Below are 20,200 nucleotides of genomic sequence, written 5' to 3' on the forward strand. Positions count from 1 at the left end.
AATTGTATCCAGCTTGTATCCAGCATCCAATTCCATAAAGAACTTGGAGGACCATGGCAGCATAGCAAAGCTTTGTTTGAATTCATTATATGTGGGGCCGCTATCAGTTTGTGGAAAAATAGCAACAAGTTCCTGCGCCATGGCCGATAAGAAGCAAATGAACGTGTGTAGTACAAATGATTAACATGATTTCTGCATCCTTTCATTCTAGCATTTGCTCTCTGTGGTGCATGTCCCAAAAGGTAGCATTTAATCAAGCCTTGAAATGTTTCTCTTATCTTGAGGTCTCACTGGAAGTTTATTAGATAAAAAGTCAAATTTAACAGCAACCACCTTTCAAACAATTGTATACAGTGAATATTAACAAAGCGTCAACAACAGTTTGTGATGCACATAAAAACTAATTAGGATAAAAACACAGAGGAGCTCTGTTATGACGAGAAATAATTAAAAAAAAAATCATGACTTTTTCCTCATTTTTCTTTCCTTATTTGCTCCCCGCGGTGACTTTATTGAGAACCCGTGCTGCCCTTGGATATTCAATTATTTCACCAGCGAGACGTAATGGATGCAAATGAATGAATGCAAAGCTGGCAATTCATTACCGCAATTTAAATATAAACTCGAGTCCACTGCAGCACTCTTCTTATTACAGATCAAAAATACGCCTTATCATTCAGCATTTACTGGAAATTTTAATGCATATGGCATAATGAGAGACATTGCATGGGAGAAATCGCTCCGTGAACAAATGAATGAAATGCCCCTCTAATGACAGCATGCTATAGTGGTGGGCAGCAGATGGGATGCATTGCAACATGGGTTCACACATTGTCTCCTCTCCAGATTGGAAGCAGAAGGGCGGCTTGATCGCAATCATTTCCCAAATAGGGAAAAAACTCTGCACCTAAGTCTCATTAAAAGAACTCTGCTCGTTGTAAATGTCCCTGTTCTCTATACCACCCTGCTGCCATTCTCATTTCCTGTCTCGCACCCTCTGCTCCAGCTCACGGCAGACTCCCTCGGTGACAGGCTCGGCCTGGGTCACCACAGCTCCCCTGCCCCCGCTGCCCACCTCCACAGTCATGAGGCAGCACATATCCACCAGCTCCTCCTGACAACGCCTCATGCCGGTATCCAGCTGGGACTTTCGGGCCGGGTCGCGCCTCATCGTACCCTTCTCGGCCACCGTGAAGCCCAGCAGGCCTGTCAGGACCCGGTCGGACAGCTCGACGTCCAGGTAGCCGCTCCCGTCCGACACTGTGGCGCGGATTCGCCAGAGGCCGTCACTGGTACTTAGTTTGCCCAGGAGGGTGACAATGAAGGCTTTGATTGTTATGCAGGTGGGTACGGATATTTCGTCGAGCAGACAAAGGTAAGTAAACGGGGGTGTAGTTAGGGCGATGTCACCCAGTGTGTCCGTTGTTGCTCCTGCAGTGCTTGATGGGTGACTCCCACCATGAAGTACACTCTCTTTCCTAACTATTTTATTCACAGGTAACTGGCTGCACTCTGCAGCGTGTGGTAAAAAGTCCATTTCCTCCACGACGTCACCACCGTCCTGTTCTAGGAGAGGCTCACGTGGAGAAGCCGTGCCTTCCTGAAGGACTGCGGCATCCAAATCGTCCAGCATGAGATCGACAAAATCCTCGTCGGGAAAGTCGTCCACGTTGACATCGTGCTCCACCGGGCCTTGCCGGTAATGCAAGGGCTCAATGAGGTCGGACTCCTCTTGCTCGTTACCACGGCGACCGCTTGGAAATGAACTGCCTCTGCTCACATTGGAGTGCATAGAAGCTTCACTTCTAAGGGACAAGGTCATAAATTAACAACAACAACAAAAAAGCTGGATTTACACTGCATGACTAAGTACCCAGGTACCATTTAATTCATCTTAATGTATCTTCAAGTGCTGAAATCACTTTATTTACATTTGACACAAACCAAATGACCACACTGTCAATGTTGGGCATGCAGCCACAACACAAAAGTAAATATTTGAAGCTGCCAGCAGCAATGAATGGCCACAGGTGACAACACATTTTCCATGGTGAATCTTCAAAAATCTTCTTTTGATGCTGTGCTCCATCCACATTAGGTGGTGAAGGTACTGGATAAAGCTTTGCTATTTTATGTCACACATCTGTCGAGGACGCCTGTTTCTTTTGGATGGATTCCCTGTCGATTAATCAAAGTGCGAGGCCTGGAATTTGCTCCAAAATGGCCGTTTGCTTGCCTCGTTTCAAGCGTGGGGGTTTGAGGCCTTTTTGTGGATCTACCCGTGACAGACATACTGTAACAACCAAACTTCATGTTGCTAGGTAAAACCTGCTTTTGGGGCTGAATTCAAAAAAGAAAAACGTGGGGCCTACCCAAAAAGATTACCATAGCAGATAAGAAGAGGAATCAAAATGTCCACTTGACATAATCTATTATTCCAGGTAGGATCGTTCCAATTTCCCAACAGTCTCCAAAGTAGAACCAAAACCAAACTTCCTTTGTCATGAAGCATCCCTGGTTCTTATCTGATGTGTAAAGCCTTTGTTGAAAACCGGAGAAATAAATAGTGACTTATAAGCTTAAATCTACAATGACATGTCAGTTACAACCGATCTGAGGAGTTTTTGGTGACTAAATGTCAAGACAGAACACTGACAAACCACCCACCTGTTGGATGAGGCACTCAGGCTCCTGATGGTGGAGCTTCTACAGGACAGAGCTGAAAACTGGCTGAGCGTCCTGTAGCCGCTGTCTTGAACCGGATTGACCGGAAGCCTCTCCACGAGCACCGCCTCCTCTTCTTCTTCGTGCCACTGCTCTGCCTCCTGGGCCTCCAGACCTGCCAGCAGCTCCTGGTCATCTAGCTCTAAGTCCTGCCCTCCCTGGTTTGTGGCATCTTAAGCAGTTTTGGGTGCGTAAGTGGCTTTGGAAGCACATAATTAGTGAATAAAAGTTGCCATGGAAGTTCTCTACCTTGGTGTGATGGTGAAACTTCTCCACCGTCTTCCTGTTCCTGCTGCTGTTGCTCTTCAGGTAGTCCCAGGACCCGACATAGAACCCTTCCCTGTCAGTGCAGTGCATGTACTGCATCACTTTTTTTGTTGTTCTTTATGTACCTGCTCTATATGTCTCAGTTTATTCGAATAATCATGATGTGCCGGGCGATGTCGTGTACGCCCCCGTGCTGTAGGTTCACAGGCAGACTAAAACAGCAAACATTTAAAATAACGCAACTGCATTCAGTGTTTGGAGATTCCTTTGAAAAAAATGTATTCCGACACAGTTACAAATTATCTCTTAAAAATGTAGTTAGTCACGTACTCCAAGTACCATAATATTAAAGTAATGTGACTTCTGCATCTTACTCCTTGTGGGTGGCCATCCTTATTGGCCCCATTGCATGTGGACTGTAACAGCGAAAGGTGAAGAATACCATAGATCTATCTGCTGGATCTGGTGGGTCACCACCCCACTTGGCCCCAATGCATGTGGACTCCTAACTTAACATTTTAACGTTAAAACACCATTGCTCAATTTAATCAGTTGCTAAAAGGAAAAACTACCTCTAAGTTTCAAATTTGAGAAAACTAACCTGGTTGTTGCTTTCGGCCAGGTCTTCCACTTCCCCGCCCAGGACCTTCACGTTGCCCGTTCCCAACAGTAGCATCCCAAGCCTGCAGATCATCTGCCCTTGCAGCTGCAGCTTCACACCTGGCCTGGAGGTTGAAAATACTAACCATTATTTGTGTTTCTTTCTTGCCTTATATGACAGTTAGCATGCAAATAAACGTGAAGGTCATTTCACCTAAGAGCAGTGCTCAGTGCAGGTATCGGCTGATACTCCATGGCCTCCAAGCTCTGCACGCCATCTGTCACCTGAGACAAAGATGCACATTATCATAATCAATCAATTTAAAAGGTCACCCAGATTATAAATGGTCCACTAACCTGCAGCAGGAGCATACGTGTGGGTTTGGCCTCCCAGGGCCTCTGAGTGTTCTGTGTGACAGCTGAAATGTTGTCATTGGCGCAGTCCGTGCCCCTCCATTGCTGCAGCTGTGCATATGCAGGCTGACTGATGTCCTGTAACGAGTCAACCTACAACAGAGAGGGAACGCTCCAGCACAGCACACTGTCCTTTTCATGCTGCTTTTATTTTTGCCTGCTGAGTGATACAATACTGCCCTCAAAAATACTTTGTATTGACATCGAAAGCTCGTATCCTAATGAGAACGTTTACAAAGGTAGTGAATGCTGATTTCTCATCAGGGTTCGTTCAAGGTCCCAAATGTTTGCCAACGGTTTTAATGGTTTTCCTTGTTTTTGTTCTTTTTCAGTTCAAAATTTCCATGCGAGAAGAAAAGCGGTCGGTGACCACGAAAACTGCTGGGGAACATTTGGTGAACGTCTTTTTGTCTACATTCAGTAAACATATTTCCCATTAGGAAACCATGGAAAGTAATTAACCTTTCTTAACCGTACCGAAAATATAAGTAACATGGTGGCATGCTAATGGTCATACACTTGTAAAAATTCAAAGCAAGAAACATCTTAGTGGCTCAAAACAAAAACAACAAAAAAATATTATTCATTGACATATTCCTAAAAATACTATATGGCAACAAATGTCAAATTGGGTGAGTTTAGGTGTGTTCTACTGTATTGTAAATTGAAGGTGTGCACTAGTAGCTACATGATGGTGTTTTTTTTTTTTGTTTTTTTTGCAAATGTAAATCTCACGTGCCTTTTGTTTATTAATGTCCGCTCTCCTTGGTCCGCTGAAAAGTTATGTGTACTTCCATAACTAAGTGACTGTGGTAGTTCGTACCTGTACACAGAAGGTACCGCTGAGCTGAGTCTTGTGGGCTTGAGCAAGTCCCTCAGGGAGAACTGGGTAGTCTAAGTCCTTCAGGTCAGTCAAGAGCCACTGGTCAAACGCCTAATAAGGATGTAATCGGCGTCAGCGTATTTCAGGTGGCCCAACAAAGTTAAACGACAAAATAATCTACCTACCTGTTGGTTAATTTGCTGCTGCGACAGCCTGCCCACACCTCCTGCCTCTTCCTGGAGCCACTCGACGCAGGCCTCCAGCCAAGTGAAAGGAACACGGACATGCCAGGAGGACTGCAGCCAGGCTTGGGTCACCTGGACCACAGCCTGAGGAGCCATACTTTGTCTCTCCCTTCACCGGTCGGTCACACTGTTGAAGAATTTATTATCATCTTACTACTTTGGTAATCAGCGTCAGGATAGAAGTAACGTTTATGTGACAAACAAGGCAGGAAATTGCCTAATGTTTAGAATGCATGCCTCACAGTTCTGTCCTTCTTCAAGCTTGAATGTTCTCAAGTACTTGCGTGAGTTTTCTGTGGGTACATTCCAAAATCATGGATGCGAGAGCTCGAGTAACCCAACACTACATTGTCCATTGGTCTGAATGTACATATTTGTGTGTCTCAACGTGTCCTGCGATTGACTGTCGAAACAGTTCACACAAGCTTCAGCCCACTTTCGACCATGAGGACCAAGCGGTACAGAAAAAACAGGGATGCGTGTAACATAAACAAACACTTTCATAAGGCGCCAAAACTTCACGAAAGACACCACATGCGCATACACTGTATATTCGGTATTATTAACGCCGTATAGGCAACAAACATAAAACAACTGTATCAGACGCTTTAAGACGTTGGCCATACCTAAAAGTACAACATACATACCTCGAGACCAGAATACGAAAACTACATAAAGGCCACTAATTTCGTAAATCAAACGACTTCCGGGAGAGGAGGTGTCAAAATGTCCATAATCGTGATTGATCGCCGAAAGAACCAACCAGAGGTTCGTTTGAATGCACTTTTCGCCTCGCGCTGAGCCAATCGGCTCGGGCGTTTCGCCGCTGCGCACTTTCTTTTCCTTAGCGAAGCGAGGGGGAGCGGCAGCGAGGTGTCTCATCCCACGTTTGGGTTCGTATGCTTCTCATTTGTACATTTTAGTGACACATTTCGAGCTCAAAATACCAAGAGAAAGCCCATCGGCCGCTATCAATCGCGCTGTCCTGAAGAGAGTAAGTCCCTGGCGTCACGTTTCTGAAATAATATTACATGTCTCGCGCCACTTCTCTTCAACTGATTTTATAGCAAGATGGCGAAATTAGCTTCTGGGAGCTAACGGCTAGCCCGGTAACCGTTGACGTGTGTCCCTTAGTACCCACTTTTTGTCGAAGCGGACGCCCCGCGAATTACCGAACAGTCGCGTTACATGCCCACGGTGCAAATTATATCCTGGTCAATCCGGCGCGACCGGTATTAAACCTAATTTGAGAACGGCGTTCTTGACAAAGCGAGTAGCTAATGTATGCTCATTTGAGCTAGCCACCTTGCTAGCGTATCCTGGTTGTTGCTCTCACGGACCCAAGTCAACCAAATCTTGCTGACATACTGAGCCACCCTATTTTGTTCCGCTTTGATTCAGTACCCCCAAATCGATTAACCATTTATTGATACCTAACTGGTTATTTGTTTTCTTCGCCGTTCATTTATTATATACGTGCCATTTGTCAAATCGGCGTGTTTTGTCATTGGCTGATGTACGTAACCCATCATTGTGTATTATTTGATCACATAGTCTGCCTCGGAAATGCATTTGATCATCAAATCAAATTTTGCCACATCCGTTCCAGCCATTTCAAATTTTTTGTTGTTTTTAATAAAGAAAACAAGCACACAAATATGTAAAAACATAATGAGGCGGATTAAAATGTAATATATAGTGTACTCAAGCTCCAAGTTTCACACACAATAAATGATTGGACTGAACTCTTTTGGAAAATGATTTAGCCCAAATGGGATTTTTGTTTTCCTCAATTTTACAATTTCAAGTTAATATGCGATATAAAGTTTCAAGGTCCTCTTGGGCATTTTTAAACCAACCTAAACAATATTTTAATCTATAATACAATGAACAAAGATCAGATTCATCTTACATGAATATTTTTCCTTCTCGGTTGGTTTTATGCCAAAATAAAGGCGAATTAATGTGAAACACAGTTTATCTACTTCAATGAAAATTGTTAACTTCCAAAACACTTTGACTTCCGGTCTTTTTATGTGTTCAGTGTGACAACTGTACAACATTCTACCCAACAAATGTGGCATAGACATCAATCAGTAAGAAAAATGCAAACGTCCGTGGCTTTATCTCTTCAACTTCTTAATTTAGTTCGACAATGATATGTAAACATGGATTGGACTACGCCTCGTAAGCAAAAAATCTCAGCCGACTGAAATGAAGCATTCTAAAAAATTGTAGCCTATGCGATTTGAACATTTTTCTGTCAAATTGCAATGTCAATTTGAATGTGACTAATTATTCAGCCACAATTAAAACTAATTTGTATACATGTTTTCATTTCAATAATCAAATTACAAGAATAATGCAAACATCTATGGCTTTACTCCTCAACTTTTTTATTTCATTAAATGATGTAAACATGGACTGCACCTCGTAAGCGTATGTATTGTGCGTGCACGCGTGTTTAAGCCGACAGAAATGAATCAGCCCCCCCCCCCCCCACACACACACACACACACATTGTAGCCTATGCGATTTGAACATTTTTTTTTCTACCAAATTGCGACGTCAAATTGAATGTGACTAAATGTTCAGCAGCAACTAAAAATCAATAGTTAATGATGAGAGCACATTGCTGACTCTGGCTCATGCTGGGACATCACACTACTTCAGTTTTTGTGCCGGTTCCTCTTTTGGATCTTAGTGGCCAAATCCTGATTTCCACGCAAGCACATTAAATTAAATGGTTACTTCTCCCCCCACCATCACTCTCTCACATTATGTTTCACAGGTAACCACAACAAGCGGATCCCATTTTTTTCCTCCACCTTCAGAGGGGATCATGGACATAAAAGACGACCAGCAAGACGATTCCTCATTCAGCACAGAGACAAACGGTAATAACTGTGCGTGTGATGATACCGCCACACACACACACACACACACACACACACACACACACACACACTAAACCCCAAATATTTTACAAAAACCACTAATGAACCTCCAATGCACATTGTCCATGAAAAACACAGCCCCCCCCCCCCACACACACACACAAATACACAAAGAAAAACAGAATTGGAAAAATAATCTGAATGGTGCTGTGCTGCAAGTATTGATGAAAAGAGGCATCGCACAAAGGACAATCTAATGTCCAAAGTTTTTTTTTTTTTTTTGCCATTTGAGGTTTATTTTGGCCAAACTTCAAAATTGGCAAGCTGTAAGACAATTGGTGTCTGAGGTTCCACTGTTTTCTCTTTTATGTGGCATGAATGTTAGCCGGCTTCACGCTGTCTGTTTATCTCCTTTGCGGCAGGTAAGCGTCCTGCCGAGGATGCAGATCAGCAGAAATCGTTTAAGCGCTCCAGGAGCTCGGACGAGATGATTGAGCTCCGCATCCTCCTGCAGAGCAAAGTAAACGAGCCATCCTTTTTATTTTTTATGTTCTCAGCAATAGACGTGCTGATATATACCATCTTATTGTTGTATTTTTTTTTTTTTTTTTGTCCGTCTTCCTCTCTGTTCCACTATCTGTCTGATTTGTCCATTTCTCTTCATTTTTGTTTGACTGACAGAATGCAGGAGCTGTAATCGGGAAGGGTGGCAAAAACATCAAAGCACTGCGTTCAGACGTGAGTACATGTTGAAGTTTTGTTCCTTTTTGTATTTCCCCTCTTTCCACAGCCTCTGAAACCCTGTATTGGGCAGCAGTTTTTCTTTGATAGCAATGTCCCTGGGTAACTCTGAACTTAAGATGACCATGTTAACGTAGTTTAAACTGGACCAGTCCTACTGTTAAGTTGTTTCTACCTCTGAATGATAAAGTCAAAGAAGAGCACAGTGTGGCATTCAGGTAACCTGGCCAAGTCTTTTTTTATTTCACTCAGTCATTGCCTCCAGTTTGCCCACCCCTCCCCCTCCCATCTCCTGCTGTCTTCTGGTCTGTTCCCAAACGTTGAACTCTTCATGTTCTTAATATGCCATGATCTCTCTTTTCCAATGTCACCTTCTCTCCTCCTCTTTGCCAAGCCAATCTAAGAGAATTCAACACATGATCAGTGTAGAGCCTGTATATTAAAACTGTTCCCCCTCTCCCCTCTCCCTTGTTTATTATTTTGCTGTTGACTTTTTTGCCCACTTCCTCCTCTGTTGCCCATGTTCTGGACGGCCCCTCCTGCGCCCGCCCGCCCACCTGACCCCGGTTGGCCCTGCCCATAATCGCGCCCCGTTCCCTAAACGGGCGCCTTACTCGAATGACATCCGCGCTCGAATGGCCCCGGCCCCTCTGCCCATGCCACCACGCCCAGTACAATGCCAGTGTGTCAGTCCCAGACAGCAGTGGGCCCGAGCGGTATGTCCCTAAGCTCCTCCCTCTCACTGCCTGACTACAGGTCAAACAGACAAGAAGATCCTGCCTCTTTATCAGCTCAACAGTATTTGATAACCTACTTGTGTTCACTGTATGTTAGCCATGGTTAAAAAAAAAAAAAAAAGCCTTAATGTCCAAAGTTGTTTTTCCGTTTTTTTTTTTTTTGTTGTTTTTTTGTTTTTGTTTTGTTTTTATTTTTAAGTCACATCAATTGTTTATCAGATTTTTCAGTCCGCCACTGGTCTTTTTCCTCAATCTTGTTAAAATCTGCTTTTTGTTGTGCCAGCTCAGATGCTTTTGTTGTTTTTCATTAATGATTATATTTTCCTATCTTCCGCCCTCTTAAAGTCAGTGTTATGGGTGCTTTATTTGTGTGTTAGTCCCATAAATCTTCCGCTGTGTCCTGTGCCAACCCATTCTTCCTTGTTCCATTATATAACGAGCCTTAGCCGACCACCCCATTCCCTGGTACAGTTCAAACACCATGTTTGTGTCCTTGGTCACCTGCTTTTTGCTTCATTTCGGTGTAACCACTAATTGCTGCAATTTTTTGAACGTGCAGGATGCCACTGTCCCAATCCTGCTCGAATATGCATCATTCGGTTATATAGTATGGCTTCTCCCACTATCACCTTATTGGCACCGGCGCCAGTAGTGCAAATCTTAATTTTACCTCTAGTACTCACCTTCTTCTGTTGACTTTCTTATTTTCTCGCTGACTGGGTGCAGACATCACTAGTCAAACTTGCTGTTCAAGACAATGAGTTCATGTTTGAATGGTCTTTAATAGCATGTTTGATGTATGTAGTCTAAATCATAGTACTGACGTGAGCACCCACACCAGATTTGTGCTTGTGAATTCTCTTTAGTGCGCATTGGTGCAACTTTTTTTTTAACCCCCCACCAGACAGATTGTCCCCAGATTTCACTCTCCCGTCTTGCCCCTCCAGTGGTCACTGATTGCTGTCACTTTCTTTTGGTTTCCCTTTTTCGTCTCTTAATTTTTTTATTTTATTTTTTTATCTGATCTGGACAAAAGACCTAGAAAAGTCTCTTTGTAATCACCTTGAGTTTTGTAGCTTTTTGACAGCTACAGTGTGGCATAATTACTGCTCTACCTTCACAAGTTAACAGAATAATGGACCTAACGTTTGAATAATTTTGGTTAGGTTGAACAAATGTACTTTTGACTGGTTTTCTTATTGAATTCTTTAATCTAATATGCGACCCCCTCCTCCTTTCCTTCTGGGATGCCTCATGGGCTCCCTGCATCGCCACTGCTTTGTCATTGGCATGTGCATTGTAAAGCATCCTGTGCATCTGCGCTGACATAGAGACCATTGGTGAGATCATGCTCAAGATCATCCCTACACTGGAGGAGGTAAAGGACTCGATCTGTTTGCCTCGACATGTTTGGAGACTTGCACTCTTAACCAAGCGGATGAGCTATATTAACATTTAACACGTGCTCCGCAGTACCAGCAGTACAATGGCATGGATTTTGAGTGTGATCTGCGTCTACTGATCCACCAGAGCCTGGCTGGCTCCATCATTGGAGTGAAGGGCGCCAAGATTAAGGAGCTCCGAGAGGTATATATAGATATATAGATATTTATATATTTTTTCCCAACTTGCATAATGAAACGTTTCTTACTCAAAAAAAAAAAAAAAAAACTTAACATTTGTTTTTGAGTTGTCCCGATTTTGTCGACATGGTTGGAAATCGGGGTCAATCACATGGTTTTCGGCACATCAGTATTGGCTGGAAAGAGATTGGTTATACATTTTTTTTCCATTTCTGAAGTCAAGACTAAAATATTTTAGTTCTTTACTTGATTTGAACTGCTGCTGACATAAAAAGGTATCATCTTGTGATGCCTTAATTCAAAATAAGCAAGGTGATTGAGACAATTTAGATGTGGTCTTTTTCGTCTTCATTGCATTGAAATATTGATCGGGACTCGGGTACAGGCAGATTCTCAAACTCAAGTGACTCGAGCTCAGGTGCAAACAAACAGATTACAAAATGTTGGGGGAGAAAATCTGCCAATATTAAAACCCCCACGATATTCATGTGTCAATTACGCCACATTTCTTCAGCTTATGGCCCCAACTCTTAACAGGCGCAATGCCTCAGTCAACGGGTGAGCACATCCACGTGTACAAATACCTTTCACCATATAGACGCCATCTTTTTTCCTGTATAGTGAAACTATAACAACACAGATCCTACCATAGACGTGATTATCATAATGCACATTGCCTGCAAAGCAAATGTGGAATCTCTAAAGCTGAGGTAAAAGACTCAGTTTAAAGTGTCACATTTATTTACTTTTATTTATTTATTGACTTACTTATTCAATATTACCACAGGAGATCCTTTAATTTACCTTACAAGTGTCTTAAAATGGCATACACACTCAAACGAGATTGCAAACAACCTTGACCCGAATAGATGCCTGATGCTCTGCAGTTGTGTAAATGGGCACCCCTGGGCACTACACTATATGGGTAAATACTGTAATTGTATGATCACACCATTCCTTTTCTGGCTCAGGATTTAATCATTTTTTTCCTCTAAAAATCAGATGCTTTGTTGTAAACATGTCTTCTTGTGTTCGTTTTCCCCTAGAATACAAAGACCAGTATCAAGCTCTATCAGGATTGTTGTCCTCAGTCGACAGACCGTGTTGTGCTGGTCGGCGGTAAAATGGAGCGCGTGGTTGAATGTATCAAGACCATGCTGGAGGTCATCGCTGTTGTAAGTGAGAGAGAAAGACATGTGTTTGACAGACTTTTCTACATACATGTCTGATGACTTAAGTTCATAACATGAGTTTTATAGCGACATTTGTCATCCTTATTGAATATAATTTTTAGATGGCCCGCACGAGATGGTGTATATGTCATACCATCTATTGACTTTGTTTGCGTTATATAGTCCATCCATCCATCCAGGGGAGGGGGGGGGGTTGTTTTTTGGGGGGGTGGGTTGCATGCATCGACCAACATCTCTTCAGAACGGAATCAGACCCCTTTCAGATGTGGCAACAAATCTGAGGTCTGTTGAACTGTCAACTCCAGAAATGTGAGCTTCATGTCAAAAGACACTGATGTATACACACACTCAACTGATCAAACACAAGAAATGCATTAAAGAAAAGTTACTGCTAAATACCAGCAAAAGGAGAGATCATTAAATAGGATTTAAATATGCTACACCCACACCGTGCCGGTGTGGGATTTCTCCGAGTACTCCGGTTTCCTCCCACATTCCAAAAACATGCATGGCAGGTAAATGGAACATTCTAATTTGTCCCTAGGTGTGAGTGTGAGCGCGGATGGTTGCGTTAATCCAACTTTAAATGACTGGCGTTCACGAGCCTCAATTCCTTTCTTTTTGCAGGCTCCCATCAAGGGCCGCTCACAGCCATACGATCCCAATTTCTATGACGAAACCTATGAATATGGAGGCTTCACGATGGCATACGAGGAGAGGGGCAGCAGCAGCCGCCGGCTAATGAACAGTTTTCCCATACGAGGAAGCCGCCCAAGCGCCGGCGACCGCGGCTACGATCGAATGTCTTCCAGCAGGTCGGCTCGGGGACCGCTGCCCCCCTCTCGCAGGGATTACGATGACATCAGCCCCCGGCGGGGTCCTCCCCCGCACCACCAGAGCAGGAACCGAGGTCACACTATGTCGATGGGTCGCTCACACAGAGGCGGGTAAGAAGTTCATTTCATTCTTCTTCCTTGTTCAGCCTTTAAAATTAAATGAAAGATAAACGCGTGTTGTTTGCATGAGACGTGTGGTTGCTTATATTTGTTTCTATAGTGCACACACTTGCGTTACATTTCCAATTTCGTTGGATAAATGGTGTCCAGTTTTCTGACTGAAATTCAGTGATGTGCAATGCACACAATATATTTATTGTCCATTTCATTTCATGAAGTGTATGTTGTTATGCCTGGCTGTCTCAGTGTTTCTTTTTTTTTTTCTCCCCCCATCTCCATCTTTTCCAGAGATGATCGTTACTATGACTCATACCGTGGCTCAGATGAAAGGTCAAAGTAAGTTTTGTTAATTTTTTCTTGTTTTTCTCACACACACACACACACACACACACACACACACCCTGTGTCACTTCTCCCAAAGTGATGATCCCCTTATGTTTTCTTTATTCCTCTATTTGTCAGTCTCTGTATTTAATTCCTCATCCCAGTTCCCCTTTTCCACGAGTGGTACTTTTCATTGCTGAATGAAGAGTAGTGTGAGCTCCCCTTTGCTCATGACCTCTTTTTTTAATATGTAGTAGTGTAGATGATTGTCAGATGCTAATGCAAAACTGCGCACAATGGGCAAACTTTTTTGCACACTGGTTTAAGATGATGTGGTCCTGCAGCACAAGAGAGCAAAGCTCAGTTGTTGCCGTACTGTCCCCCCCCCCACTTGACTGGTTCATATAATAAAAATAATGCATGTTAATCATTAATATAAAAGCAACTAGTAAACATAGAGAACTGTCATTTTAATGGACATTTGAGATGCTTGATATGGATGCAATTTTGATAACCAGGCATATCATTTACCTTCTTGATAGAATGACCACAAGGCAGCAACTGTGACTGGTATCAGCGGCCTTTGCATGTAATTGGATACCTTGAAATTAGGCCGATATCGGATGGATACTGATAACTGGTATCGGGACTCGCCCATCCTTGCTTTTTCGACACAAGAACCCCTAATGTAAAGCGATAAAACAACACACAAACCTCTCGCAAGCCAGCTGGTTAGCGCCAGAAGCTAACATAGCAGTCTACACCATCACAAAAGCACGGTGCTTGACTTTGTTCAAAAAAGGCTGCTCATTTCTGACAGCCGTGTCAAGTAATTGGTGAGTAGAAACCAGTAATCATGTCAAATATGACTGACGGCAAGCACTTCTGCTCGCTGTACAAGTATACTTGGACACCACCGGTGGGTTTTCGGTTTTAAATGAGTCCGTTTATATCATACCAATGCATCTTGTCGATACAACAAATGATTCTAAACATAACGACTGAACATACGGAAAATCAAGTGAAGAAAATGAGATTCCAAACAAATGTCCTCAGCAGTAGTGACAAGGCTAGCAAATAAATGCACATTACGACGGGTGGGAGCAGCAAGCAGCAGCCCTTGGCTCTGATCTTCATCACCACCACCTGTCACTCCTCTCACCATAACACTGTCAGAGCTGTTCCTGTGACTGTGTGGGAAGATGGCTGGGAGAAAATGTGTTTATACTGTAATCTTGCTCAGCGTGTGTGTGCAGGTTGACCTGGACCGCAATTTCTTTTCCTCTCCTCCCCCCTTGGAACGTTTTCAAGCATTTTTTTTTCAAAGCATTTCTATTTTGTTCCACCCCCACCCACATTCTCACCCCCCCCCCTTTCCCTCTGTTTCTCTTTCATGACCAGTGACAGAAGAGGTAGACCGGATCGCTACAGTGATAACATGGTTAGTGACCCTTGCTTAAATGCATGCAGCTCGCGCGCTGCCGGCATCCTGAGGCTAGTGCATGCTGCTCACAACCGGTTTGTGACAAGCTGTGATTGTGCATTGTGTTGCACTCACGCCCGAGCTTTATTAAAACCCAACTCTCCCGCTTGTATGTACCAGCCATCTCTCCAAAACGACTGTAATCGCCCCAGCTGGAGGCATCCCATAGTAATCAGTTATAATTACCCTCTTACTGTGTACTTTTTCATGGCCGGCTTGTTTTTCTGTGCAAAGAGAGAGAGAGAGTGGCGGTGACCACAGTTGGTTGCTAGGCAATAACGCTTTGTTGACAGACTCTCTCTCTCACCCACCGCCCTCTCTGAGAGCTGGCAGGATACTGCCTGCCGTTGCCCAGCAACAGCGTTTTGAATCGCCTGTTGCCCTGGCGACAGCAGCCGCTGAATAGCAGGTGAAAATGGGGGCTGATTGGAAGGAGGGGGGAAGGAGGAGGAGTCTGGCATATGGATGAAAACTGGCTGACTTTTAGTTGCGTCTGCTCCATTGACGATGCATGGAGATGCCGGTCTTAGCATGCACTCCTCATGCGGGATGCGAACAGAGATGTGGCCCCTTGCTAACCTCTGTCCTTTTCTCTTTGGTTTTCACAGAGTGGGGGAGGATATGGTAAGTCATACACCTTTTTATGGCCGGATTGCAAGCATGTAGTATAAAATGCAGTGATTTTTCGACTATTTGAATTTGTGCGTGTAGATTGATGTTCGTGATGTTGAACGGTCACAGCCCAGAGAAATGACATTTTACACGAAACAAATTATGAACTTCTGTTCAATAGAAAAAAAATAGGAAGTTGCATGTGTGATTTTATTTTACTAACTGTCCAAAATGTCTTTGAGCATTGCTCTTTTCTGTTCTGTGCAGACAACAGCTCTTCTTGGGATAGCTACCAGTCAGGTGAGTCCAAAGCGGACATTTTTTATTCTTATAATTAGCATTATTTTTAATAAATTGTATTTTAATTACTGTGATTTTTACTTGTCACTGTTGTGTTAAAATGGCAACCAAAGCACATAATTGGTTGGGGATATGAAATTGTCTTGCCAGTAATTTACCCTTGGGGGTAGTATCAGAGTCATAAAAGCGTTAACCGCGATTGCGGTGTGAAGTTTAACACTCTCATCCCCCGCCCTGTTATATGTCACACCATGCATGGATGACTGCCGTCCTCTAATTATCTGTTTGTGGGATGCAGTGTCCCAGTGTGAAAGCGCCTGCTGTTAGGGCAACATCCCACTTCCACTGTCTGATGTGTGAAAGACACAGGCTGATACATGCTGCAGCTTCTTTTGAGGCTCCAATTTTTGTGTGTGAAAGAGGCTCATCCTTGCGACCTGTTTGAAGAATACTGTGTTTTCCCCCCTAAAGCGGTATTGTCCTGCAGTGTTTTATAACTGTTCAATTTGTTGCCGTCAGGTGGACGGGGCTCCTACAATGACCCGGTCATCACCACACAAGTGACCATCCCCAAAGACGTGAGTTAATCAAATGATGTGTTCGATGTAGGGTAATACACCTCTTAACACTTGAAATTAAACAGATCCAAATTGAACACTGCATATCATGAAATGCTTAGTATTGTGAGGACTGTGATTACAGAAATGGATATTGCCTGCCATATAAGCCCCGATATCAATATGTACTGTAACCCAAAAACACTTGTCAGATTGTTCCCAAATGTGCCTGGCTTGTATCTAATTGAAGGTTTGGTCCCTGACTAATATGTTTGTGCATCTGCTTCTTTTCCTTTTCCTCCTCCCCACCACCGCCGCAATTTGCAATGGCTCGTGCCAGCTGGCGGGCTCCATCATCGGCAAGGGTGGCCAGCGGATCAAGCAGATCCGGCATGATTCCGGCGCATCCATCAAGATCGACGAGCCTCTAGAGGGCTCAGAGGACCGCATCATTACTATTGTGGGCACCCAGGATCAGATCCAGAATGCCCAGTATCTTCTACAGAACAGGCAAGTTCTACTCTGACCCTCTCACTCTAAACTACTTCGATGTTTGTCTCATTCTCTAGTGCAGGGGTGAGGGAACCTGGGTACAATTCTTCAAAACAACTAGGTTAAGTTTGCCGGAATATGAAATGGAAAATTTAAAACCTAAAATGGACAACATCCTGTCCTGTTTGTCTTTATGCTTTTTTTCTATGTCCATGCTAAATGGGGTTGATGAATTTAATGTTGAGGGGCCTGACCCTTTCCAATAATTCATCCATTTCTCCAGTATATAAAAATGTGAGTATTTGATAGGGATGTCCTGATCACGCAATCAGACATTGGGCCCTATCGACGTCATATTTTCAGCTGATCGGAATTGGTGGAAATGGATCATTTCCTCCCCTCGAAGGGCTACAAAATAATCTAGAGGTACACAGATATTGCCAAAAAAAAAAAAACCCTCATACATATATACACACACACATTTATTAGTAGTATTAAATACTACGCGACATTGTAACTCGGCCAGTGGGAGAACGTCCTCGTCGTGTTTGCTGGAAGCTAACGTTAATCTAGCGTCATTTAACAATGATCATGTCTCCAGTATGGAAATATTTTAATGTGGAAAGCCAAGACAGTGCAACGGCAATTTGCAATACGAGCCGCATTTGACAAAACTAATTTAATATGCCACCTGAAAAACTGCTTTGCACCACCCAAAAAGGGGAGAGGGTGTGAATTGAAATTTCCATTTTGTTAAAACCATGCGCCACAAGCCATATCAGAGGTGTCATCTTGGGATAGTTTTGTTTAAAAAAACATCAAAAAGAAGCTACTTTGGATGTGCTATTTTTCCCCCCCTCTCCTTCATACATAGCCGAGGTATTTGATCAGAACTCTATTGACAGATCCTCAAAATCAAGCGACTTGGACTCAGGTCTAAAAAATATGGTAGACATGCGTAGTGTTTGAGTATGTTGTAGGTGCAGAGAGAATATAAAGAGAACACAATTTCAATTAAATTACAAGGAATTGTTTGAAAAAAAGGCCCTGAACATGTAAACCACAAAAGTTAATAGTTTACAATACATCTGTTTGGCTACGTCCTGTGGTTTCATAAATTTATGGCCATCGATGGACACGCAGAATAAAAAGGTTCCCTGCTCCTGCTCTAGTGCCTGTCCAGTGTATTCAAAAGACACCCCCCCCCCCCCCCCCCCCCCCCCCCCGTGTTAGCGTGTCTCTTTTTAGCAGACACACACAATATGTAATTCAGGCAATTTCTCAAATGCTATGTTTAGAAATGGTTGTGAAATGCATTCGTGCTGTATCTCTAGTGTCTCTTGCCTGCTGTCTTTCCACTAACACCCTTCCTTTCTTCCCCATGCAATCTGCAAGTAGTTCAAACCTTCCTCTTACACTAAACGGCTAAGGAGAGGCAAGCAATTTTTGGGGGGTTTACAATTGGACTCCTCAAGGTTCCTTGAATTGGAAAGAGAAAAAAAGAAATGTATCATAAACTCAATCCCGCAATCCCCGCCACCCCCTTCGAAGCCGTTGCAGTGTGAAGCAGGGAGTGGAGTGATTCTTCCCCTGGCTGCTGCTGTGTGGAAGACTAGTGATTTTGTTGTTTTTAGTTAGATCAAGTGACAACAAATCACAGTCTGCCAAATAGCAGAGGGCTCCTCCTCTTCTGTCTCCCTTGGCAACCAGTAGGCACGTATACAACACACCACTTCCTTCTTTTTGTCGACGTTAATACAGCTGTACAACCTGCTGCTTGCTGCTACTATCTAATTAGCAGTGGTGTTGCCATGGTAACTAACCCTGCCTCCCTCTTTCCTCCCTCTCCACCCCCTTCAGTGTGCTGCACCTGCTTGGACTCAAGGACTAACCCCCCCACCCCCATGTTTCACTTTTCCCCCCCTCCCCTTTTTTATTTTTGTGCATTTGCTTATTTGGTTTGGTTTGTTTTTGCCCACCGAATTGTTCTTTTACCCCCCTCCCCCACCACCACCCTCATCGTCCAACCCCCTGCTGTAGCCTATGATGAAGACTTTTTTTTTCTTTTTGTAATGACTTGTTAATTGAAGTTCTTGTGCATTTTACTCTTTATTTCAGTGTGAAGCAGTTCTCTGGTCAATTGCTGTAGACATCCCCCAGGATTGACTCGAGCAGATTGCCCCTCCCCAACCCCTTTTCCCCCTCCCTCATACACACCCCCGTCAGACTATTATTCTGGATTGTGGGTACTTTTTGGGGGGGGGTAATTTCATTTTTATATTTTTAATGTGATGTTCAACATTCCTGTGCATCAAAGATGTTCTGCATTCTTTAAAAATGTAGGGTTTTTTTTGTTTTTTTTTAGTTTACCTGCTTACTGTTTGAAGTACACTTCGTAAAATAAAAATCTAATTTCTCCCAGCAGATTTAAATAACCTTATTTGTGATGCTTGTTTTTGTGTGTATAGTGCTGACTCACGCGTCCCATTACTGCTCCCCTGTTCTTTTTAACAGTTTTTGGGGTATGCTGTGACGCGTAACAGTACACGCTGGCTATTCTATCAAAATAATTAATGTTTTTGTGTGCGTTAAATTCAGTAGTTTCCATCCTTTGGGATACCTGCAAGAATTTTTGTTTTGGAATTGATCTGAAAAATAAACAAGACCCATGTCTATGCTCTCGACTACAGTCGTTGTCAATGCTGTAAAACATTTGTCAAGTTGTAAAATGAATAAAGTTGCCACTTTTTACTCAGCTTGTTCCAAGTTTGTTTTTCTTACATATATGGGGTGCATCTGCCCCAGTTGCTGAATTTTAAGGCCCTTTTAGTATTGTTTGTTTTTAAATCAATCTGAATCCGTAGGTCGTCGTCCCCAAATTTTTTCCCCTCACGTTTGCTTCAAATAGTTAAATGCTGCACCCAACTGTCAAAATTGTGTGTGTGGTGGGGGGGTTAAACAGATTGATTTGCTGGGTCTCCTAAAGGTACTGTACATAATTGTTTGGTGCTCAATTAATAAAAGAAAAACAATGGTCACTGAAATCACTTGAAACTGAAAAAAAATTACATAAGTCAAGTACAACTTTATTGTCAAATGCGCAGTATGTGCAACATACAGCACAGATGTAAAAATGTAAATTTACTGAAAATTCCTCAATGTTAATTGACATTTCTTTGAATTTGGGGTTCAGTAGATTCACATTTAAAATTAAACTTAAAACAGGCCTGCTCATAAATAAACGTTTAGTGA

The 20,200-nt window shown here is 43.1% G+C and overlaps 2 protein-coding genes across 3 annotated transcripts; one reads left to right on the forward strand and one right to left on the reverse strand.

Moving 5' to 3' along the window:
- Positions 1-266: 266 nt before the first annotated feature.
- On the reverse strand, positions 267-5,953 carry rmi1 (RMI1, RecQ mediated genome instability 1, homolog (S. cerevisiae)). Its single transcript, XM_019867031.1, has 9 exons — positions 5,721-5,953; positions 5,014-5,200; positions 4,829-4,939; positions 3,949-4,098; positions 3,806-3,876; positions 3,593-3,716; positions 2,974-3,064; positions 2,668-2,896; positions 267-1,805 (listed from the first exon to the last, which is right to left on the reverse strand). Exons 2-9 carry the CDS (start codon positions 5,167-5,169, stop codon positions 977-979), a joined length of 1,761 nt encoding a protein of 586 aa, XP_019722590.1. The 5' UTR covers positions 5,170-5,200; positions 5,721-5,953; the 3' UTR covers positions 267-976.
- Positions 5,954-7,135: 1,182 nt separating this feature from the next.
- Positions 7,136-19,703, forward strand: hnrnpk (heterogeneous nuclear ribonucleoprotein K). 2 transcript variants are annotated; one of them, XM_019867030.1, is made up of 16 exons: positions 7,136-7,169; positions 7,865-7,970; positions 8,393-8,490; positions 8,652-8,708; positions 9,384-9,427; positions 10,754-10,826; positions 10,922-11,035; positions 12,078-12,206; positions 12,852-13,171; positions 13,469-13,516; positions 14,906-14,945; positions 15,596-15,611; positions 15,867-15,899; positions 16,419-16,477; positions 16,797-16,966; positions 18,809-19,060. In XM_019867030.1, the coding sequence occupies exons 1-16, from the start codon at positions 7,149-7,151 to the stop codon at positions 18,837-18,839; spliced, it is 1,359 nt and encodes a 452-aa protein (XP_019722589.1). In that variant the 5' UTR covers positions 7,136-7,148; the 3' UTR covers positions 18,840-19,060. The 2 variants fall into 2 exon arrangements, with proteins under 2 accessions (XP_019722589.1, XP_019722588.1); XM_019867029.1 differs by lacking the exon at positions 18,809-19,060 and adding an exon at positions 19,067-19,703 and having other exon boundaries at positions 7,142-7,169.
- Positions 19,704-20,200: the final 497 nt, after the last annotated feature.

Source organism: Hippocampus comes, unplaced genomic scaffold, assembly GCF_001891065.2.
Source record: "Hippocampus comes isolate QL1 unplaced genomic scaffold, H_comes_QL1_v1.1 scaffold322, whole genome shotgun sequence".
NCBI classification, from domain to species: Eukaryota; Metazoa; Chordata; class Actinopteri; order Syngnathiformes; family Syngnathidae; genus Hippocampus; species Hippocampus comes.

What these genes read in the sequence shown, in the direction of transcription:
- hnrnpk (XM_019867030.1), top strand. Translation starts at nt 7,149, where the DNA reads ATGTGGCATAGACATCAATCA. An exon ending in TCATCCCTACACTGGAGGAG is followed by an intron (nt 10,827 to 10,921) that starts GTAAAGGACTCG and finishes CGTGCTCCGCAG; the next exon opens with TACCAGCAGTACAATGGCAT. An exon ending in TTGGGATAGCTACCAGTCAG is followed by an intron (nt 15,900 to 16,418) that starts GTGAGTCCAAAG and finishes TGTTGCCGTCAG; the next exon opens with GTGGACGGGGCTCCTACAAT.
- rmi1 (XM_019867031.1), bottom strand. Translation starts at nt 5,169, where the DNA reads ATGGCTCCTCAGGCTGTGGTCCAGGTGACCCAAGCCTGGCTGCAGTCC. An exon ending in GCACTGAGCACTGCTCTTAG is followed by an intron (nt 3,717 to 3,805) that starts GTGAAATGACCT and finishes TTCAACCTCCAG; the next exon opens with GCCAGGTGTGAAGCTGCAGC. An exon ending in CTGAGTGCCTCATCCAACAG is followed by an intron (nt 1,806 to 2,667) that starts GTGGGTGGTTTG and finishes CTTGTCCCTTAG; the next exon opens with AAGTGAAGCTTCTATGCACT.